At 31.0% G+C, this 25,881-nt stretch overlaps 1 protein-coding gene across 3 annotated transcripts in view; it reads left to right on the top strand.

Annotated features, from left to right (window-relative positions):
* The window catches only part of LOC106719716 (aquaporin AQPAe.a), a 53,341-nt gene that overhangs the window by 12,438 nt on the left and 15,022 nt on the right, over window positions 1-25,881 (top strand). For 2 of the 3 annotated variants that reach the window (XM_014514151.2, XM_014514153.2), the window contains one exon: window positions 8,589-8,785. In XM_014514151.2, coding sequence (XP_014369637.2) covers window positions 8,589-8,785 — 197 coding nt within the window. Of the gene's footprint in view, window positions 1-6,152; window positions 6,499-8,588; window positions 8,786-25,881 lie in introns of those variants that run through there. The other variant, XM_014514152.2, reaches the window with a different exon arrangement.

Below are 25,881 nucleotides of genomic sequence, written 5' to 3'. Positions count from 1 at the left end.
ATACAGTAAGACAAGAATGTTGTATGTTACATGCGCAATTTAAAAAATTTGCTGTCACATGTAAATTCGTAATATTATTTTCTGTAACGTGTAAATTAAACCGTTTTTGGTTATACTTTGCATAATGTTGTGAAAAATCGGATTTATACATAAGTGTTTATATAAGGTATTTGTAATTTAATTTGAATGTTTAGTAGATGATCGGGAAACGTGAGCTGCGTTCATTGTCAGGGACGAAGTGTACAGTCGTAGACTTATATTTCCTACCCATATTAATGAAATTTTATTTAACGCTCACAATGCTTAGGTCGAAAACTTGTCATAGCAACATATAGGTACATAGTTATTAGTGCTCTTATATGATTAGCTGTCGTACTATCCGATCTACTAGATATTCGATCCTAAGTGGGAAGCAAATTTAATTCTTCGACTGTAAAATCATTAAATAACATTGTAGCACTATTTGTTATTTATAGATCATATTTTTATTTATATCTGTCTTAGACAATACAGATGTTTTAATGATTACACAAGCAATGGATATGGATTTCCCTTACTAAAATTACACTTATGGTCTCTCTTGCTAAGTATTAAACGATCTGTAAGTTCGGTAGTTCAGAAGTTACTAGTATTTGTGTTTATAATAATATTAGAATCATATTTTATCTTTTATAAACAACTAGCTGTCACCCGCGACTCTGTCTGCGCGGCATTTAATAAGACACTTTATAAGTCGCCAATGTGTTCTTCCAGAATATGTTGTACAACCGTGCCAAATTTCATCAAGATCCGTTGAGTAGTTCCAGAGATATCTTCAAACAAACATCCATTCATCCATCTAAACATTCGCATTTATAATATTAATAAGATATAAAACCCATTTTCATAGCTAGTGTTATGTTAAACTAAAGTGAAAGTAAAATCGTAATAAATATGCATAATAGAAATTAAACAGTGAACGTTGAGAATTATACTGACAAACGGAATCTTGAATATAAATCTCTTATTTACATATGAATTTAGTGCATCTTGTGTTTTTTCTATAAAATCAATTACATAATCTAAAATGTATGCTTGTTAGAGCGGTGTGTTTAGGCAATTTGTAAATTTTGCAATTTTTTTTAACTATTCAATCAGAGTTAACTAGTTAGCTAACGTGGCAGATAGACGATTGTCGAGCCATACGTTCATTATAAGAATCTGATAAAGTTGACAGAATTGCTTTATATAGCAATGGATCAACTTTTTTAATCTTTGTTTAAGATCCTTAACGAAATTATTCCGTTTGTTCGAAATTATAACAGAAAATAAAATTTGTTTACTTAGTAAAAAATATAAATAGTGTACAAAGTAATAAGGATAGAATCAACAGTTGTTTCTTTTTCCAAGTAAAGATTAAAAATATCCTATAACGTGAGATAAACTGGTATCAAGATTATGTAGGTGGCGTGCAATTACACCAGCTCATATTGTTGTCCGCCTATTAATTTAACAGTTTATCATGTCCGAAGCCGCCATTGTCACGGACAACGATAATTTTCCGTCGTTTGTTTACTTGAGTCGTTACGATATGTGACGGAGCGTTTCGCGCCTGAAATCGTCCGATGTAATGTGGACAATATTAGTTTGCGAATAAGTGAAAAATTATATTAACTTTGTTTACAATTAACTACACATATTTGTTTATTGAATAGGCAGAGCATTACTAGTTATTGTAGAGTATAAGCATTGCTGACTCGTTGATTCGTGCGTAACACGAAAAATTCTCCACGAAGTTTTGTCTCTTTTTCAAGAAGCAGTTTGACTTTTTGAGATTTTATTATCTTAATATTTATATAAAAATAGAAGGCAAATATACTTATATCTTATATTGTGAAAACATAACTGACAAGTGCGTGCTTACCTTTATATTGATAAGTTATAACATTTATTATAGCCGAGTAGTTGTGGGCATCTAAAAATTTAGAAAAATCTCATTTCTGAAGAAAGAAGAAACGGTTCTTATTTCATTGACACTTAAAAAATAAAGTTTCTCGTTATTTTTGTGTTTGTAAAGTAAAAAGAAATAACAATATAGCGTAGCATCTAGTATCCAATTACAATAAGCATTTTCTATTTCGTCACACTTTCCACGTTCAGAAGTTTTTATAAGAGAAATCGTCTATTTTAACTACATGAATAAACGTTTCAATTTATCTAAATATCGTTAACTATCGTTTGTTCCATTTATATTTCTTTTACCAAATAATTAAATTTACTGCAGTTGCTATTTTGTCATTTACTTTGGCTATTCGCTAAAGTCTCTATCGTTGGGCCTAGCACGAATATTTCTGACAATCTTCTTACTATCGTCATCTTTAATTACATCAAAATTAGTATGAGATTTTTGGTGTACTTTACTGCACTCGCTGCACAAATTTTGTCGATGACGATACGATGGGCATTGTCACGAATATTCTTGGTAGGTCCACTAATCAAAAGCGTTTTGAATTAACGATTTCCTCTTTCCAACTGCATACCTAATTAAAGCATTTCAAAGGTCGTGCTTCTTTAACAAGTAATTGTTAACAATGCGTGCGAATTGGCCGTGGGGTAACTTTGTTGTTGTTACGCCCGGCCTCGAACTGAGACCAATGTCAAGGTTTGCACGTCTAAACGATGAATTCCACTGCAATGAGTCTTGTATTAATACATATTGCAGTCACTCCTTTGTCAAAGAGAATGAAAGAGTTTATAATATATATTAATATAAGTGTCACTACAGTGGAATTCTACGGTCAGGTTATTATTGTACTTTCGAATTCGGACTCTTGGAAATTGATATATAGCTAGAATTGATTGCGATTCAATTCCGTGTTAGTCACGTACAAGAACTTGGGAATATCCCGTCGTAGGAAAGCTACCAAGTGTCTAGTCTAGATAATTATAATACAGAAATATATAATCATACTATCATTATAAATGCGAATGGATGGATGGATGAAATTTGCCATAGATGTAGAACATAGTCTAGAAGAACACACAGGATATTAATTAAGTATTTTTTTAATTCCGCGCGGACGGAGCAGCGGGCGACAGCTATTTATTAATATTTCTTTAAAGGGTAAAAAGCTGAGTACACGAATATTGATTTGGTCTTAATTTAATGTTTTAATTTTTAACAATTTATAGTTGTATCTTTTTTTTGTTTAATTTATATGCATCGTTATATAATCATTCAGGAAATTACTATATAATTGGTGATTATAATATTCTCACGTTCAAATCAAAAGGTTTCTTTGTTGCTAATTATTTACGATAATAATTATTATTTTTAATACTATAATTATTTTATTTGATTTGACTATATGATTAAGATAAAAATATTTAAGTGGCGAAATACTTTATTGGTAACAGGTTGAAATAATGAAAGTAAAAACTCTCTATTGCAGTGAGTTGAACGACCGCTGACGTTGGAATTGCGCTTCTGCCAAATCTATTGTTTTATATATAGCTAAGTGTAAGGGAAAAGATCAAAACATATTTTAACGCTTATCTTTGTAACTGGCACCGGTAATTTATATTTAGAACAATTACTTTAATAAAAGTAAAAGAATTTCTGCAGGAAAAAGGCAGGAAATTAGTTTTTTTTTATGTCAGTTGCAAGTTGAATTTTTATCAGTTATTGCGAAACAAATGTAACACATCGACGTTATCGTTAATCTTCTAAAAGCCTGATATATGATAACTACTGCCCAATTTACTTCCATAATCATTAGCCGACTTTTTTTCATAGAATGGTAAAAACCAAATGTTGGCAGCAATCTTTATGACGGTACTACCAAATCAATACGACTTAGGATCCTACAAGAAGCGAGCTTACAATCTTAAAATCCAACAACGCAACTGCAGTTCCTCTGGTGTTGGGGGTGTTCATGGATGTCGTTGATCACCTCGGTGGTCCTATCGCTTATTTGTCCCCTTCTTTTTAAAAAAAAAATCTATATTAACACAGTTTTAAATCATTCACATTTATTCATTGATTACACACTCGAAGGAATTGGATTCCTAGCTGTATTATAAAATACAGCTTGATCGACTCTCATCACTTAAATACGTATGAATAATGTTATTGTAATGTGCGATTATTTATAAATATGTGAAGCTTGCTATGATCAATAACGTCGTGTTGTTTTATTATTGTACGTACGTGAGATTGTTACGTATTTTATACATACGACGTGTCAGATTGCTGTATCGTCTTCATGAGAAAAGTTCAAGGAAGATGTAACATTATTTTTAATAATTTATATTATAATAGCTGTAGACCGCAACTCCGTCCTTGTGGAATTAAAAAATAACTTTATTTTTAGCCTGGAAGGCCACATTCCAGACTATGTTTACACGTCAAATTTCATCGAAATCCGTTGAGCTGTTTTGCAGATCAGCACGTACCTATTGTAATATTAGTAAGTCAAGTTATTGCACGCGATTATCCTTATAAAATATTTATTGCGATTAATTTTGCCTTTTAGTACCTAAGATACAGGCTTAATAGATCGCGTCTTCCACATCTAGTATGTCGAACATTATTTAAAAATTACTTTATTTTTCTTTGTATTTTTTAATATTAGTGGCTTAATTAGAACATAAGACCAGTAGAGTAATTTAAGTAATCGTAATATATATTAACAAATGTTATTTGTACGCAATAACTTATGTTTTTTTTATATAACAAATCGACGGCAATTCGAACAGGATGTTCTCGTGATATTTTATAAATATTTATAAATGCATCCCTGGTGTACACGACTCATGACAATTTGTCTGAATCCGGAGTTTATATATTGACTTAACTAAGGAGTTTTACAATTTAATTGCAAGTTGTATCTTCTCTAAGTTATTTCAATATGTCCTACTTGATCGCTTTTAATGCGAGAATACACATATATTAATTAATGTTAAATACGAATTGTCCAAAATATTCGTTAACTGTTTTTAGTTTATATCTGATTAAATAATTACATATTACTTAGCTTTATGGTCTTGCACAGATAAATAAAAGTGTGTCAAGAAAAAACAATATTTTCTTACTACTAGCGGTAGAGTGGCAAATAGAGCAGAGTAACTCTTATCAAATATGCTACAGATTCTTTACGGTTGATAAGTATAGTACAAATAAAGTAGCTTTGTTTTAAGACTTTATAACTGCGAATAGATCCATGTCATAGTTACCTATAGACATAATCGTAAACATAATGATTTCAATTGTTTCCCTTACGACTGGAAAATGGATTAGAAATAATTATTTTCGTCACAGTTATTAATAGAAGAGGTGATAAATTATATTTAACATTACAAAGAATACCTTACTTCTTTACTTATTAAGCTCCTTAAATTTGACACGCACCAAGATCATGCTCATTCGATAAAATTACCTCCCATTGTTTTAAAATATAATCCTTGAATGTCATACACTGGAATAATAATGACAACTTCACCCTGAAATAAATCAATACCATATTTTTCTATATATTTCTTTCCGGATCTTTAGGGATAAAAGGTAATTCGTAAGGTTATTCGATTCGAAATATTATTATTTGCAATGAAATTCAAATATTCCTTTAAAAAACAAAACACAATATTGTTATAAAATTCCTATAAGTAATTTCGTAATTTAGACATAATCGTTTACTTTTTTAAATCATCAACAACTGCTTAACCCACGCCGTAATCCAGAGGGGTAGGCAGAGACCACTGACCTCAATTTAACTTCGTCCTGACACATCGCTTCTCGCTACATTCTTCTTTTGAATACACTAATAACATTAATGAAATTGAAAATGTGTTTTAATAATTCGTTCATAAATATTACATCGTTTCAGAATTAGAACAGATGTTCAAACAATAATGGAATTTAAATAACAAATAACGCTCTATTTTAAATACAAACGTCGAATTTTTATAAACAAACGCGTCCTTAGCGTATTTAAATAAGAAGTTTTCATTTCAGTTGCATGCTTCGAGTACAACTATACGGATTGATAGTAGTTAACTATACAAATATTCTCAAAAGCTATGTAGCTAGTTCCAAATGTTTTAATCCAATGGCGCTCTATAACAATAGGCCTAAAACTTATTTATATTCCGCTACATGGTACTTAGCGAATTCCGCACAACTGCGGGCGTTGTCGCCGAATGAATATCAAATTGGCGGGTGATTTGTAAACACGCCGCGGTCGAGAATACGTCCGGTGCACTCTCGAGCTCTACCTGTCATCCCCATCAAGCTCAAAATCTCGCATTCAGGTGTATGTGCCGAGACAGAAAGGTGGTGTCGCACGCAAGCAACGACTTAACAAACTCTCACACGACGCGCTATCGGAATTTAATTGTAACAAATTGTATTTTCGCGGATATCAGTTAAATATCAGGTGTCCTTTACTTAATCTTAACCGTAAAGTGTACGTACGTTATTGAAAATGAAAACGGATTACGCCATGGATGAGGTGCAGAAGAGTAAGTTTGAAATTAGAACAATTTTTTTTACTACTGGCCAGCAAAAAAAATCAAAATGTTTAAAATCAAGTCATTCTATATTCGAAATATTAGTCTGTTTTGAACGAATTTTCTAAGAAAAAATCTCATGTTTACATGATCTTTAAATATGTCCAACAGTACCCTTAGGTTTTAAAACTGGATTATTTGTGGTTAGGTCTAGCTTCACTAGAGAATGTGCTATAAAATAAATATTGAACCCATCTTACTTGCAGAACAGGGTTTAAAAATAGAATCTCGATTAAAAATAGAATTTAGAAAATTCTTACGTGACTTTTTGTTGTATAACGTATAATGTTTATTATTAAATAACCATTACTTTTTTATATTAAGTTATGATGTTAATCTGTTTTTAATTGCGATCACTTAAAATATATTTTGTCACATAATGCCGGAAACAAATAAGTACTTGCGGTAGATTTTAATACATTGAAATAGATGTTGTTCAGTATATAATAGAATATGCATTCACAGTAAAATGTTTTAAGCGACGGAAAATTTAATAAAGCAGCAAGAAGAAATATTCGTACCAAGAAATTGTGTATCAATAATAACCTACAAGATAAGATGAAGTGTAGATAGATACATTGACGTCACAAGATGCGTCGAATTTCTCCGCACAGAGGCCTGTTTACATTCGTAATAATCTGGAACAAAAAATCAACGCGACACCTTTCAATATAAACTTTATGTTATATTATAATTATAATCAATTTCATTTTCTTATTTGTTAGGTGGTTTTGTAGTTAACGAACTGTATTTATAAAAGGATTCAAATTAAAATTGATAGAGGTCTCTGGTTTGCGTTACACGCTCGAAAAGATCTGTACGAATGTTTTAACTTGAAACTTGATCGATTACGTTATCATTAAGTTATGAGTTCTGAAAATTTTAAGAAATAATGTACAATTAATTACAAGTCACTACGTCATGGAATTTCATATTAAATCAAATATTGAAAATACAAAATATAATTCAATTATGAGTAATTCCTGGGTTTTTGCATTTATGTTAATACTCGTATTTCGTTGTCTATTTTTTCTTTTATTATGTGCCAGCATTTTAATATTATATCTCACGCATGCATCAATAGAGGTACTTAAATTGTTTCTTGAATAATTTAATAGCTATTTTTTTGTATTCATTAATTCGCCTAAGGTTATTTAACTAAAATACTGTAAATATTTTGTAGTAATATAGGGTAATATTGTACATTAAGTTTTTCATTGAACATTGAAAACAGAATATGCGTACACAGGTTTTAATTTTTTTTTTCGTTGTTTAAATCACTTAGTTTTAATGTATCAATTAGCTATTATTTTTGTTTGAGAAATAAGTATAAATAATCACATGCCTCATTTAAAGTTGTTCTAAACATCTCGAAACCTCATGGACAAAAATACTGGTGCATTCGATAATCATACATTTTAAAAACCTTGTTTACAAACTTTAACAATAAATAAGTATAGATTGGAAGCTCTCTATTAGTAGTTTACCTATATTATACATTCGACGATTTAAGAAGTTTGGCCAAAGTGCATTCAGAGGTCACCAAATCCCATGTGCTTGTTGATGCCTCTTCAAGGCAAACATTGATTATAAGCCACAATTAAATTACAATCCCTTCCTCTTGTTTATTAAGCAGCTCAATATACATATTTCGTTTTTCTCAGTTGAATCGGCTTTAAATAAAAAAAAGTGATTGTATATTTAAAGCCGATTGATTATATGTTACTAAAATAGTTCCACTCGTTATCTACGTCATATGTTTCTTTGACATTATTATATTTACTCTTTAATAAATAACTGTCCATATAAATTCATATTTTGAATTAAAAAACAACAAACATATCATATTATATGACTGGGTGTAATGTTAAAACTTGTACGAGCCTAGACTTGTTTTTTTACTCTTACTGGTGTTTACAAAAATAGTGTACTACAAACTAGTTAGCCCTTTTTGTCTTTATCATCCAATTTTTTGGGCTCAAATATCAATCGATAAAATTAAACGTAAAGGATGATTATTTAAAATAAATTTCTTTCCGCAGGAACAACTTCTATTATCGGGGTGTCGGACATCACAGACAACAAGCTGATCTGGCGGCAGGTGATAGCCGAGCTGGTAGGCACGTTTCTACTCACCTCAATCGGCGTTGCCTCTTGCATCGCTATCTCCGAGTCCAACGCACCAAAGGTCACCAGCATTGCGCTCTGTTTCGGTCTCCTAGTCGGCTCTATCGTACAGGTCAGTTTATATTCATGATTATCTCCCTGTCCTTCTTTGATGGGCGAAATTTGCACTCTAATTTAATAACTTTAATAAATTAATTAAATAACGGTTTAGTTCTCGCTTCGGCAGCGTCAGTAAGAGCCCATCGGGAGCTCTTCTTCTGAGTGGGACTGGTATTATTTTCGCTGTCACGGCCCGTCTCTCAATTGAGTGTTAGTCGTGTTATATTTAGTTTTTATTCAGAACAATTTAGTAACAGTTTCTTGACTGTTTATCTGAAATACGTATATCAAGTAATTTCCACTGTAAGCGGAATTTATAGTAAGTAAATGTTATTAATCATCCGACGTGATATTATCTTAAAAGTAAAGTTCCGTAATTGACGTCATCTATTATAAATTCATTATATCTATGTTATAGACAGAAAGAGTTAGTAGTTTTTTTGCTTTACCAATGACCTTTAAAGTTAGGTCTAAAACAACTTCATTAACATGATTTAGGTACTCCAAAATGAATACTGGATCTTTATTCGCATTCAAACTAAAAACTCGTATATTGTATTTACATTTATAATGTTAAATCTATTCAAAGTAGTAAGTGACTACCTGACTGACTAAGTAACTGAAACATAAGATAGGTCTTCTTAGATGAGGGTTGCTCAAATGTGGAAAAAGCTAGAAGTACATTACTAAATAAAACATCTACCCATCTGGGTCAGAGGCGTGAGCTATCCTTTATCGTATCAAAGATTAAAAAGTAAATGGTTTACTCTTACATTGTTAGCTAAGTTAATATTGTAATCGTAACAGTAACGTTATCTAAATCAAACATACAGCAGCCTTTGAAGATAAACGAGCGATAACAATAAAGATGTCGCATACAATAACGCTTAATAGGACATTTCTGTCAATGCCCGGTTGCTCCCACGCGGTCGCGAACCCGTCATGCAGGTCGTTTGTAAAAACTATTTGCATATGCTCACTCCGATATTTACATAAACTCAACTCAGTACTCAGCTGTCAAAGCGGAATAAAAACAGACCTTGACCTACGCATACTAATGAATCCTTTCTCAATTTTTATTTTTTTATTTTACATAGGCGTCAATTGATATATTTATTATCTAAATTGTATCATTTAATTAATAATTAGGTCAAGAATAAAATAAATAACAGAGTTAAAGTGTTCTTTTTTTAAGATTTATATTACTTTAATGTCAGAATTCAAAATCTAAGCCGGCGTTATGGTTCGTTATGGCGTTAAGGACAACCAGTGCTGCTAATGCTGGTAACGAGACATTTTGATCTGATAATTCGTACAAAATTCAAATTAGTTCTCAAGAAGGTTATTATTAACATAATAAGTAAATAGTAAAAAGTAAAATTTTAAGAAAAAGTTCATAGTAATAAAAAGTCTTTAGTTACATCTTCTCAATCCATTATTAAAGTCTTAGGTAATAGGTAAGCAATAATTAATGACTTCTTTATGCCTCTTTCTTAGTTTCAGTAAAATAAAAGTACATTTTTTAATTATTTATTGTAAAATGTTTATCAGATATGTATTTCTAATCAAAAAAATGCAAGTAGTTAACTTAATATAAAACTATATTAGAAGAAGATGACTGCTATTTATAAATAGAATTAACGTACAGTTAATATTATTTAAACGCGTACTTAGAGTCAACAAGTACACTGATTAATTTATCCGCCAATGACCCAATTATAATGACTATGGTTGCATTAGATGTATAAACAAACCATCGAAGAGTGTAATCGAGAGGTCACGAATATGGTAACACCGTGTCATGCCTAGCCCTGGACGTTGCGCAAAATGATCGAGTGTATACTATAGCAACAACTTAATCATAATACACGCCCGTATAATTAATACGTATATTACATATCTAAAAATAGAATTTATGTATCAATTTAAATTTATAATACACTTACCATGTGTTTTATAATCTTGTAATAACATATTATAGAAAATTACGAAATATAATAAAGAAATATGAATATAAAATACAGTTCACGTTTATGTGTGGAGTTGAAATACAAAGTTAAGTTTAGGTTAAGCGTTTTTGGCGCTAAGCCATTTTACAAACCGCTATATTGAGATAAAACCGCTAGATATTTATACATGCCTTACACATACGTCCTCAAGAATATATCTAGGCAAATAGCAGGCATGATGCAAATTCAGAACGAAAAATCCTGATAACTGCAATTATAATTTTATGGTACACAAACAGGTAAAAAGTAATAGTACAAATTAAAAAAATAAAGTCTGAAAGTCATCATAACATCAAACGACCTTCTTTATGTTATAATTCATTTTAAAACTAATTAACTTTCAAGTCAATTGGAGTACGTTATGCAAATTTGAGTTACAGATTATTGATCTCTATGCATGAATGACTGTGTCCGTTTTGAATTCGTTTCATGTGTTAAATGTTATTAACTCGCAGTTAACGAGACCTCATTAATCATCTTGCAGACCCATCAAGATATTTGAAGTTTCATTGCAATTAGTTCTGTCCATACGTGGCATTAACGTAGTCTTATTAAATGTACTTTCAAAAGTTGAATACATGTTAGTTTTAATATTATTGCCAGCCAGTAACATTTGAGAAAATCTTTGTAATCGTTGAAGTTATTTTTGAATTGAACTTTTAAAAATTTTACAAAACAAAAACAGACGAATTGAGACCTCCTCCATTTTGAAGTCGGTAAAATAGTAACAAGACACAGTGTATCTTTGATTAAAAGGTCGTTAATCAATGTTCGTACCGATTAAGATGTTTGCAGATAAAAAAAACACATCGTGATACAACTACTGATATTGAGCAAGTTAATAGATAAAATAAAATATTCGAGTATTAATTGATAAAATGACAAATTAAGAGCTGTCAAATCGAACGCATTAGCGGCGGACATTTTGATAACAGATAATATATGCACGATAACCTATAAAATCTAATGCGGTCCACTGCACACAGATATATTGATAAAATGATTTCCAACCGTTAAATTGTGTGTGTTTATTCAAGTAACAAATATGTAACTTCGTGTAGCTCCAATTAATTATTAAAAAAATACGATTACTTATTTTAATACTGATATCTATTTATTTTCAAATTAATTCCGGATTAGAGATAGATTATTGGGGAGAAAAACTGGAAACTTGTAATAGGTGGCGACAGCGGCCATCTTTCTGTGTTTGTCATTTAAAAAATGTCAAAGTTTTTATACATTATCATTACTTACTGTACAACAAGGATATGTCGCCCGGCCAGAGAAACGCTGTTATCGCAGTTGGTTCTGTCAGAAAATATATTAAACCTATTTAGACATAGATAATGACATAACAATAATTACAGTACAACAAAGATCTTGTGACACTTGAGACAGGGTAGTTTTAGTGAGCTGTAATAATTTAGTTTGACTTATGCCCACCGGGTCAGATATCCTCGTCAGTCTATATCTTTGTGTGTTTTGAGTTTAACAGAAGGCTTTGCTATTTGGCACATTCAATCATGCGACATCTATCGTGAGCAGTTTTTCTCCTTATTGCGTCACAACTCTTGCACAACTCGATCAGCTGTCAATCACGGATTAATAAAACAATAGAACAATACTATTAATACCACGCTTCGTTCCGCCGCTGTGTGTTGTCGTCGATGTCACATGTTTTAAATGTTGTTACCACTAATACAAATTTTCACAAATAGGCTTACTTATTATCACAAGAATGGACTAGGCATAAATTATTAATTGCATTGTGTCCTTTTTGTTCCCTGTACAAAACATTACACACATTACAAACTTTTTGTACAATTATTTCGCCAAAAGAAAAAAACTGACTGAATACGAGAGTGAGTGAACTGTTTCTGAATACGTGAGAGCCCTGGACCGTAATATTTTTCATTTATATATGTTTATCTCCGACCTGAGTTTCTTATGGAGTTTGACCGTAGGGACCGGACATTGACTCTGGCTTATAAAGATTTCTCGCTTGTCCAGGTACGATTGTATATCTAATGCGTCTCTTAAAACGATGTACACAAATTCCATACATCATGAGCTCACAAATTATGAAACATAAAATAATTTTTAATATCAGTAGAAAATTCTACTTAGAAGCATAAGTCTGAATTTACTATTAAATATAAATTCTCGAAACTAACACTTAATGTAACCCTTAAAAGGAACCTCTTTGCTAAGTAAATATTTATGCAGCTTTAGGAAACATTTGTTAACTTAAATGTACAAATATTGCAACACTGCGTCGTACGAATATAATCACATGTGATACATATATCTACTGGCCACTCTAATATCTAGATATAATCAATTTATCATTAAATTATTTTTAATATTAACGATTTAGTTATTAACGCTTCGATTGACAATTTTAATTTAGTAAAAACAAAGTCAGAGTTACATGGGTCCTTTTAGCAAATACCTTATGTATATTAACATATTTGCACACATCGGTGTTTGCAATTTGCACACATGCCTTTGTTAAAGAGGTCAGGTTTATATTGTTAAAAACCTGTTTGTTTTTTTGTATTAGAATTCTTAAAGAGTATTCATACTTACGTATTTAGTTATCATATATAGTTTTTCGTCTTTAGTTTTAAATTTTATCACAATCGACAAAAAAAAATCATGAGATCTTTTTTTTATTTCTATTCATTCCTAGAACTCTGGTCGATTACTGTAACGTACATTTTTTGCAATGAATACTTGATTTGTAATCACGTATTATAAAGTATACTTGTAACGGTACCCGGGCAAATGACTTCGGAATTCATCGGTCATGTACCCCAGTGAATGTACGTACGATATATAAAATATACAATTTAATTACATTTGTATTCTTTAGACATTAATTGAAAAACATGTTAAGTGATATATAGTTTATTTATTAAACCCAACGAATAAAAATGGTATTCAATTCAACACCCAAGACTATAGAAAAAGTCTACAAATCTATTCTTCCAATTATCTATTCTTCAATCCATGTATATTTAAATTAATTATTATTTTAAAAAAAATTAAAAAAAAACATCTGTCTTTTAAATGTCAACTGAATGGCACTCCTGCATTAAGGAGTCTTTAGCTTTTAAAATTAAAAACAAAGCTGAAGTTATACCTACAAGTAATACAGTAATCATGACAAACGAGGCAATTAAGAAGTGGTCAAGTGCTTTAAATTTCATCCAATTTATAAGTTCATAAATGGCGATGTAATAATGGAGTCACGATTATAATGGTATGATACGTTATATAAAAACTATTATACTCTACAATGGAATGGAAATGATAAAATCCGTTTAGTATTATGAATTATAATCTGCGACCGTGCTAACGAATTTATTGTTGGTTATTGTTGAACAGAGCCTAATTACAATGCAGAAGATCACTATTATCTCGACCTTGAATGCCAAATAACATCGTCAACATTTTTTTTTATTTAATTTAAATTGAATTATTTTAAAACACAAAACAATTACATCCTCACAAAAGCATTGTACGATCATTGTTTATTTTTATTACAAAAAATAAAAAAAAAAACTGCTGTACATTTACCTATCTATCTATATCTATATATATAAAAGAAAGTTGTGTTAGTTACACCATTTATAACTCAAGAACGGCTGAATCGATTTGACTGAAAATTGGTGGGCAGGTAGCTTAGAACCAGGAATAGGACATAGGATAATTTTTACCCCGTTTTCTTTTTCTTTTTTTTTATTCCGCGCGGACGGAGTCGCGGGTAAAAGCTAGTATATAATATATAAAAGAAAGTCGTATTAGTTACACTATTTATAACTCAAGAACAGCTGAATCGATTTGACTGAAAATTGGTGGGCAGGTAACTTAGAACCAGGAAACGGACATAGGATAATTTTTACCCCGTTTTCTATTTTTTATTCCGCGCGGACGGAGTCGCGGGTAAAAGCTAGTACATAATATTTTACAATCTTTTCACTTTCTCAACAGCGGCACATAAAAAAATATATAAAACAATTTTTAAATTCCAAAGCAATCATACGGGATTTGATACACTATCCATTGAAGAAAACCACATGGCCACTTGTATAAAAGTGATTTTGAAGCAGTTTATTTTTATTGAGCACATTATCAGTTATTTGTCTTAAAGTTAACAGTAAATATTACGATGCAGCAACTGTATTTTTAATCTTAACGAACCCTTTTCTCTTTGGCGGTGTTATCTTCGTAACGGTCGATGTCAAAAGTGTCTGCCACACGATGTATTTATATTTATACTGAACATTTTAGGAGGAAATATCTTCATGAATATTTATTGTAAGTGCAAATGATATTATACGAATATCTCTAATATAACTGTTACTTAATTAATTTAACGATAAGCAATCGATAACTGACTTCAACTTATCGATTCACACTTCTTTAAGACCTTTTAGGCATTTCATATTAAAAAGGGTGTTTGAGAAATCGGCTACTTAACCGGTTGAGTACTAATTAAAGGTTAATAGTTCAGCTTAAAAATTAAAATAAATGTACTCTTAAATAACCTACTTACAGATAAAATAAATTTACGAATTTTTTGCAATAAATAAAACATGTTTGTTTAATTTTTGCACAGTATGCGTATCAATTAAATACCGCATTGGCAGAATTTTTTTTTTCGACCCTGTACCAAAATGGATTATATCCTAAGAGTTGTAATACATCGTCACCAGTGAAAGAATTGCCTTGTAATTTCCGCATTATTTCGTGACGTTTTACTGACTTAAAAAAATCAAATCATTCTATGCTATTATCATATTCCCTCATAGTCTTCTTGTACCTGCATGTAAAACCATTATTTCACGGTCACATGGTCAAGGCTGGAGAACAACTAACTCAAAATTATCGTTTACAATACTTTTTTGTTGTCCTTTAATTTATGATATTGTAATGTCAATGATATGGCAACATTCCGAATCGATTCGAATTCGAAATCGATTGAATTCAAATATACAATTTTTTCTTTTTAATTTTTTGATTGAAGTGTTATTGGCGTTAATCCTCTGTACACAGTTTTGTTTGATGTGGGTCAAGCTAACATGTCTTTGAATTATTTTTAACATTACACATGTTATAAAAGTAACGGATTTTAAATCACGATATATTCACTTTCAATGTAATCTTTAGACATTCATAAAAATTATAAATTAACTTCGAATTTTACGTTACTTTAATTGCGTTTTGATTTTAACAACAAATAACTATTAGACTCAATTTATCGGGATGTTCCAATGTTGGCTAGCTGAACCTAGTACGCGTTTGTAATTTATTATTAATTATCTATAATCAATAAGATGCTGTTTCGTATTAGAATACTTTAAACCCTTGAAACCAAACAATGTGTCATTCATATTCCATCCAATGTACTGATATGTAAATTTTGTAAATTAAATCTTACTAATATTATAAACTAGCTTTTACCCGCGACTCCGTCCGCGCGGAATAAAAAATAGAAAACGGGATAAAAATGATCCTATGTCCGTTTCCTGGTTCTAAGCTACCTGCCCACCAATTTTCAGTCATATCGATTCAGCCGTTCTTGAGTTGTAAATAGTGTAACTAACACGACTTTCTTTTATATATATAAGATAGATGAGAATGTTTGGATGGATGAATAGATGTTTGTTAGAACGGCTCAACGGATCTCGATAAAATTTGCCATAGATGTAGAATATATTCTAGAAAAACACATAGGTTACTAATTAAGTTTTTTTATTCCACGCGGACGGAGTCGAGGGCAACAGCTAGCTTTTAAATAATTAAGAAACAACATTTTATTGTCACTAGTTTCACAATTTATAAATAAGTTATATTCTGTCAAGTTACTGCTGTTGTTTAAATGAGATAATTAGCAAGATATTCGAAGATAAGGGAGTGTTAATTTGATACGAAATGTAAATTTTCTGGCAGTAAATTCATTGTTTATTACTCAAATCGCGCGCTCCTACTCGCGACAGTAAGTCGTTTTAAATCACGCTGTCGTTGTTAAAGAAAATGCCCTTTTGAGCTGACCGAAACTCTTTGATACGCCGGCCGTGACATTTTTCAAGAATTTCGCAAAGTGCACCTTCAAAAACTGGCAAAGATTAAAAATGTACAGCTCTGATTTCATAACACTTAATTACCGCAAGTAATTTCATATGGAGCTTGATTTCAAGCTTGTATGATAACATGTTTGCTATTTGTAGCCAGCTGTTGCTGAGCAACGCTGATCGGGTATAATAACCTCTGCTTTTGAATTATAAAACCCTGTATAAACTATTCGAAATTATTATTTATTCAAATCAGTCTCCTGAGTTTTTCTAAAATAACGTCTGACGGCCAGGAGATCTTAGACTATAATATCGAAGTTTCCAGAACTCATTTCCAGAATGCTTTTATAACATTGATGAAAAATACTTTAAAAGATACATAGAAGCTTAGTATAAATATTAAGTAATAATAATGCAAAATGTTTGTCTAACAGTATCTATTGATTTATAAACTATGGTAACGTATTGCTACAACTTTATATCAACAATGTTTTAAGTGATTTTTCCTCCCATTGTAATATTTCAAAAACATTCCTTGAGAATACATGCGTACCGAGATTTGGTTTAATGTTGGTAATAATTGACCTTCTTGTAGATAATTATACTGAAATGACACAGGCGTAGATATAGCATTCTTATGTTTCTTTTTATCGTAAGGCGCTGTGTTATCAACCATACAAACTCTTGCAAATATTGTTAAATACACATTTAAACAGTATGATCAGGCAAAAGTAGGTATATCCAATTCTCTCATATGGATTACACTTTCCTAGTAATTATTAATAACTAAATTACACTATGTTCTGTCAGTAATATCAAGTAATAGCGTCTAAGCACTGTAAAATAGGAAGTGTAGAACTTAGAGTGTGGACAATTGTCATTTTAGAATATAAACGTGTAATTTATTGTACAACGAGCTGTCGCCCGGAATTATAAATAAAATAATAAGTATGTGCTTTTCCAGGCTATGTTCTAGATCTGTGCCAAATTTCATAAGGATCCGTTGAACCATTCCGGAGATACCTTCTAACAAACATAGATCCATCTACACATCCATCCATGTAAACTTTCGCATTTATAATATTAGTAAGATATAGTTTTATTACTATTTAAAATGAGTAATGTTTACCGCTGGTCGACAGCAAATTAAATAAAGTTGTATTTAAATTTTAATTGAAACATAAATTTCTCTGAAGGCGTACAGATAACGGTATAATAAACAAAATCCGCGTGTAGTGAGTTATTGAGCGATTTGTCAAGTCAAGGGCTTGCAGCCGCCATGCTGTGCACACGCACTCTTTTGACACAACACACGACTGCTGTCTCTCAACTACGAACCGGTTTTAGTCGCATAGTGCACACAGCAGAGCTTTAAGCTTTATTACACAATTGCGTAAGCAATAGCCAAAGCCGATGCTTAAGAGGGAGTCTTTGAACTTGAGCACCTATGAAGATGTCAAGTGAATCACTATGACAGTATCCTAAACTACACTTCATCCTAAAATACACTTCATACGACAACCTTTCTTTTAAAGTCTTACGTAATAAAAATTATATTTAAAACAAAACATTAATTAATGTTGATTTACCAAAATAACTTCTCACTAATATTATAAATACGAACGTTTAGATCGATGGATGGATGGATGGATGGATCTTTGTTACAAGGTATCTCCAGAAGGGCATAGATCTCGATGACATTTAGTATAGATGTAAAACACAATCTGGAAGAACACATAGACTACTAATTAAGTTTTTTTTTAAATTCCGTGTGGACGCAGTTGCGGGTGACAGCTAGTTCTTTGTATACAGCTATATATTCTTATTTGTTGTTGAATCTACGTTACACAGTGAGGTTTTTGTAATTGCTATTCTGTATTTAAATTCACATCACATTTTATAACAATGTGTTTAAGTGAAATTTGAATAAAATTAAAATTTTCGCAGTTTTTCACATAAAAAAAGCATGGGAAAAACCTGAGAACTTAGTGATTTTATTATAAACCTTAATATCAACGCTTGTTTGACATATTAGAATTGTAAGAATCAAAGATAGATCATAGGAATTAAAGGTACATATTATGGTACGGGAGCGACAGAAACTCGACTAGAGGCTAATCTATTATCGTCATATAGTAATTTCTTCAAATTCTTTCTTCTTTTAAATATAAAAAAACTGTGCAACCTAATCGAATTTCAATTAATTAAAAAGAATCTGCACTTGTTAAAATTAACTCGCTTAGATTTCGATGTGATTCCGTTGCTTACGTGCACGTAACTATTCGTTTTATAATAATTTCTATACATAACACGTTATAGCAATTATGTAAGGTATTAATTCCGTGTTTGCAGTTTCATTCAGTCGTTGGCACAATTGTGATCATTCTTACACTTTGAAATAACACTTAGTCACGGTTATTGCTTCTCACTAACCGTTGGTTTCTCAGACGAAAATCTCTGTATAAAACATACCTAGATGTTTTAAAATGTATGTTTTAAATGGAGATTTTGGTCTCAGAAGTCCACTGTAAATCCAAATAAATTGTAGACTAAAGATTTCTTTAGTTTACAATTTATTTAGTGTATTTGCACAGAAATCATTATAGTAAAAGTGAGAATATCCTAAAAGAAGTAAGATTGTTTTAAACAGCAATTTGTGAACCACTTTCACTATTGAATATTGTGAACAGTGCCGATCGTGTGCATCTATTAATAAGGATGTAGCTTGATACATTTAATAGGTTGATAGCAATTTTTATAGCCGTATGTATCTTAGAATTACAATGATACATATTGCAACTGCATATAATCAGTTGGCGTATAAAAAATTTGAATTACAGCACACCTATTGATAAAGTGTCTATATCGAATATAAAATCACATTTCGTGAACATAGTGTGTTTACTTATAACGAAAATCTTTTTTTTATGTATGTCTGTCCGGAAATCCACGTTTTTACTAGGTATCAGACACGGCTGGCCAGTGTTTGCCGGAAAGGTATGTGTTTGGGCTATAATCGGCTACTTTTTTCTGCGCTGACAAAATCGCGGGCGAACTCTAGTAATTGATATAAGGATTAATATGTCACAATCATCATCATCATCAGCCTTGATATGCCCAGATTAATACGTGCGAAAAATAAATATATATATAATATATAAAAGAAAGTCGTGTTAGTTACACTATTTATAACTCAAGAACGGCTGAATCGATTTGACTAAAAATTGGTGGGCAGGTAGCTTAGAACCAGGAAACGAACATAGGATAATTTTTACCCCGTTTTCTATTTTTTATTCCGCGCGGACGGAGTCGCGGGTAAAAGCTAGTTTAGATTTTGATATGAAAACATTATACTTAGTAATAACATATATACATCATTTCTCTTCAGAAATAATATAATATTGAAATTTCAAAGTTTCCTTAAAGAAATTGAAGAAATATAATATGTATTACGAATGTACACTGTGACGACAATTATCATGGTTGTCTGTCTATAGCTAATTTGTACTTGTTACTCATTGTCAGACTGTTACACGACGAGATCTTTCAAGGTGACAACCCTGACTTTCAATTATAATATTTATATAGGTACATTAAAATACATCGTAAAATAGACAAATTAAAATCAGCAGTTTAATAATATATAATAAATTGCAACATGATCTCATCTTTACCTTTACATGAGTAAATGGATCTATCAAAAGTTATAAATTTAAATTAAGAAAAGAAAGATTGTAACTACTGCTATAAATTCTTTTGTATCTTTCTTAAAAGAATATTAAAAACTTATCGTTGATTTCAAAGACCAAAATCCCTGTATAAATCATATTGTTATCTCTATTTAGTCTTAGATAAAGAGAGGGATGACGATATGTAATCTTACAGTGATTTTTGTCTCAGAAACTAAAGTTTAGGTTTATGATAAGCATGCGTTGACTTGTTTTAAGTAAATAGAAAAGAATAATCACCAATTAATTAACTTATCAAGGTTTATATGATTCAGACGGGTAATTAAGATTTAAATTAGTTCAACATTTCCGTAAACTTTAAAAGTAAATCAAAGTTTTCAGGTCATGCGATGAACGCTCAGCCTTGTTGCCACTGTATTTGAATTAACAAATCTTATTTATATGCATTAATAACCGGCTCAATGAACCGCCGCCGGCTGTAATTGACAATGGGCGGGAATATAGATTGCAAAATTTAAGTTCAAATCTTGTTTCATATAAGCATTTGATAAGCTATTTCATTCTTCATTGTGACTGGTTATGATTAGACTTGACTATGTTATTAGGCTCCACATACTTATGTTTGAATAATATTTAACAATATTCGAAATAACTTCTTTGTAAATAAATGAAATTTAAAAAGTCACAGCTTGGATCGTTAAATAATTTGTAAAGTGAAACTGATATATGTTTTGCCTACTTCTAATACACAAAAAGAAATGTTATTTTATGTCTACTATTATTATTATTATAACATAATTTGTGTCATTATTAAATTAATAAATACAATATTTAGATTTACATATGACACGTTAATGTAATGTTTTAAAGGTTATTGCTCTGCGCTTAAAAATTTACAAAGTAAAAGCAATCCATTCATTAAACTCGCTATAAAGAAATATTGAATTACAATCAAAATATTAATTTAAACTTTAATATAACGACTTATAAAGGTGAGTGTACATGATGTAAGCGCGCGACAGCCGCGGGCCGCTCAGTGTGCACTTGGCCTACATACAACCGGTCTGTACTGTCTGAACGGAACTCTTCCTATCCTAAGATCGTGACCCCTAAATCGTTACCTTTATACTTTGAATGTATCAAAATATGTATAATATTTAATTAAATATAAAGGTCTGATCTGTACCCAAATAGGTAAGTACCTGAATTTAAAAATAGAATATCATTTTTTTTTAATTATAAATTGAACGTAACATTAATTTCTTTTCACCTTATTTTAGGATAATTTTCGATGAAATTTTTTGACACTACATCCATGTATTGTAAATCCATCCTTATACCCTCAGGGTAAAACTTTGGCACTTTGACCGCTGGGCTAAACTAAACATAGTAAAACTTTATTATAGTGAAAGTAATAAGAGATTGTTACACTTTCTCTATGTCGGACGAGTCGCGAAACAGGTTTATTTTTGCTTTCATACTTTCGTCGCGACTGCCAAGACACAGGTGAATTTTAATCGATGCATAATTTTAGACCTTATATTATATCATTACAGTAAAAAAGAGAAAGAAAAATACAATGAAAAAAAACTTGAGAGGTGTCAAGGGACACCCGGATGGAACGAAGTTCCTTTCGAATAATTAGTGAAGGAACCAATGTTTATTCTATGAATAAAAAACTTAAGTCTTCACAAGAAGTACATTTTATTTCTATGAATTTTCGTTATATATTGTCACGTCGTTGCCATGGTGAAGTAGCGCTCATTCGTCGTTAACATTCTTACTATAGCAAAAAGTGTCGTGACAACTTTTCGTAAGAATTTTTTCCGTCTTCTCACAACGCGGGATAAGGAACTTCGTTCCAAAAATTAAAAGTAACGAAAGTAAATAATTAGTAAAAGTTTCTAACATTGCAGTAAGTTTGACTGGCAAACTTAACTCCGTACATTTTTTAGGTACACGGTAAATAAAATTTTTGCAATTGTTTTTTTTTAGCCTAAACAGTCGTACAATAATATAAACGATATTGAAATCGTCTAAGCTATGCGGTGGTCTCGATTGTTGTACTGTGATTGATCGCTTTTGTTTATGCGTCCGCTCTGTTTGTTTTCAATCACTGCTATTTAATAGTCAGAGCGTGATGAGAACATCGTCAGGATATCAATTGAATGCGTTACGTAGAATATCTAAATAATCGACACGTAAATATTTATTGATGATAAATAGTGATAACGTTACTTGTACAAATGTAACCGTAGGTTTACATTGGCAAAAGATTCGCATCTATATATATAAAAGAAAGTCGTGTTAGTTACACTATTTATAACTCAAGAACGGTTGAATCGATTTGACTGAAAATTGGTGGGCAGGTAGCTTAGAACTAGGAAATGGACATAGGATAATTTTTACCCCGTTTTCTATTTTTTATTCCGCGCGGACGGAGTCGCGGGTAAAAGCTAGTTAAAAAAATATTTTCATCCCTTTTATTATCTGTGAAGAAGCTGCGATAAAAACATTCCTTTACCCGGGGTGACGGCTGTCTTAACTTACGGTATATGTATTAATGTGGCTGATTCGGGTCATGTTTTGCCTTTTATTATATATTTTACTAGTAAAGATTAACCTTTTATATTTTCTACGTGAGGCTTCTTGTACAATGAAATTAACATGTTCATCAATAACATCAATTCACCTTTTCATGTTTTAATTCCAACATAACAAGTAATGTTAAGATATCGATCTAACCACGTACGAATTTTTAAACGTTTATATTTCGCAAGAGTATAATTGAAATGTTCCTAACTATTAAAACTATGAGAAAATAATATTTTGACAGTTGTAATAAGATTATGATTGATGCTGTATGGAAGAGGCTACGAGGTCTGAGTGATATTAAATATCGAATAATCGAAAGTTTGCTTTCAACTTACTGGCATAAAATATAATAGTTTAATAAGAAAAAGACATGGTATACTTTTTTTTTTTAATATTTTAAACTTATTTTACTACAGTCTGTAATGGTGGATTTCTGAGTCTTAAATCTCTGTGTAAAACATATCGTCATAATTATCGTTATCTTTGAGAACACAGAGATTGCAATATGTTTTAAACGGAGATTTTCGTCTCAGAAACCCACGGTAAGTAATTTGTTACACACCAACTTTCTACGATTTTCTTATCTTATCGATAAAAACTACCTTAGCTTGCTGTAGTTACGACCGACGCTATAAAGTACATTTACATGTACCGGTTTATTTAAACACGTTAAAACGCATCGGATTGATACGCAGCAATGCATGCGTACCGTTACAATGTCCTCTTAAGGTAAATTGATATCTAAGTCAATAGTGGTAAGCGTTAGAATAGAAAGTAGTAAATTTTTATGACATTTAAATGACTCCCGTTTATTGCGTTAGAATTTGTCGTTACAAAAACGGTACGGTTCGTATTACGAAATAGATTTCGTAGAAAGACGATAAATAAGGAAGCTTAAAAGTTGCTCTATTAGAAGTATTCCCAATATAGAGATAAGATATTTTAAATAATACAAACGATGGAAAGAAAATTGCTTGTAACCGGTTTTTATTTGTAAGTTTTACATATCATTACTTTTATACAAATTAATTTTTGTATCGTTGTGACTTTGTACATTACGTCTCAATAAAGGAGGAGACAACATTTCTTTGGAACCAAAATTTACCGCTTTTAGCGCTTATCTTGCACCCTACGTGAAAAGCTCTCGAGTCATTTGCCGCCTAATTTATTACGCTGTTAAAGTTCTCGCACGAACTACATTTAAATCAGGCAGCGACAATGTGGCGCGCGTGGCTGCGTGGCATATGGGAGAGAATTTATCAGTATTCTATGTTAACTCAGTGGAGTGCCCTCTCGCTAGTGACAGAGTAATTCTCGAGCCATTCTCACAGCATGCTTGCGGTTTTATGAGCTTTCAAAAGTGTTGTATAATTTAGTGATCGACTTATTTTATTGTCTACATCTTTTAACAAAATAATCTAACATCGTTGACAGTTCAAATTAATATGAATTAATATATACGAATGAATTCACAGAATATGATAAGATTGATATACCTGAAGAAGTTTGTTTTATAAATATATATATAGGTGGGAATATTGAAAAGATTTGTTTGTTTGTTTATTTGCATTGAATAGACTCCGAAACTACAGAACCGATTTGAAAAATTCTTTCACTGTTGGAAACCTACATTATCCCCGGGTACTATAGGGCATACTTTTTTTTAATTTCGTTATGTTTTTTATTAATGCCGCGCAGACGAAGTCGCGGGCGACAGCTAATATGTTATAAATTCTAACAACAATAAATGCAATTTATCTAGATCTTCTCCCAGTAAATCATAGTAACGAATCACTAGATTTAACCAATTTGATATTTAAATCTTGATTTAAGCATTGTGTAGGCATTTTCGTCGAGAGATCCAATGCTCTTTATGTCATTAACTAAAATTTATATTCATTATGTGTAATAAATACTGAGCAATGTGTTTAACATTCGTGAGTGTACACCGGCAATTCTACGACTCTATGAAAATGGTCGCATCACCAATATAATCAAATCCTATTCATTATTAAGATTTAGTTAAGTCGCTGCGCTGCGAAGATATAGTTATGTACAAGATATCATAGATAAATGATATATAATGAGAGTACGTGTTAAGATTTATACGTTTTTATGACATCTTAATTTTACTAAAAGAAATATCATCTGTATATATTGGATTAATATTTTGGAAATTGACTTTGTATTGTACAAAAGTTGTGGAAAACAAAAATAAATGAGATATAACCTTGTTATTTTCAACAAAAAAAGTGTTTTTTTTATGTTACTTCTAAAAATTTTTGATTCAAAGCTATGAAGTACCAGGTGTTCAATTTTGCTTAAATTAACTTAATTTACTTGTAATTTACTGACACTCGGTCAATAAATAACTTTATTTCATCGTGTAATTTTATAGCCACATAAAGTACACTGTTAAGCAAAATTTAAATACATTTTAAACAAGCATTAATAAATGTTTCCATTGTAATTAAACTAAAGCACTCGAATCTAAATGCTAAGCAGCCCTTTGATAGAAAAGTACTAAAAGAAAGTGTTGCTGTTATAAAAAAGGATAAACAACAGCTTTATCATTTTAGTTTATTTAAAAGCTTAAAGATAAATAACGTGTATTCAAGCCGACTTCAAAAAGAAGGAGGTTATCAATTCGAAACTCAGCCCCTGGTGGTCCGATTTTTAAACAATATAATAAATCTTAAGGTCCGTGAAATTGCCGTAGCAAGTTATTGTGTTTTA

This window comes from Papilio machaon, chromosome 3 (genome assembly GCF_912999745.1).
Source record: "Papilio machaon chromosome 3, ilPapMach1.1, whole genome shotgun sequence".
Classification (NCBI taxonomy): Eukaryota; Metazoa; Arthropoda; class Insecta; order Lepidoptera; family Papilionidae; genus Papilio; species Papilio machaon.
The sequence above is the reverse complement of the archived record's forward strand: the minus strand, read 5'-3'. Positions and strand labels throughout refer to the sequence as shown.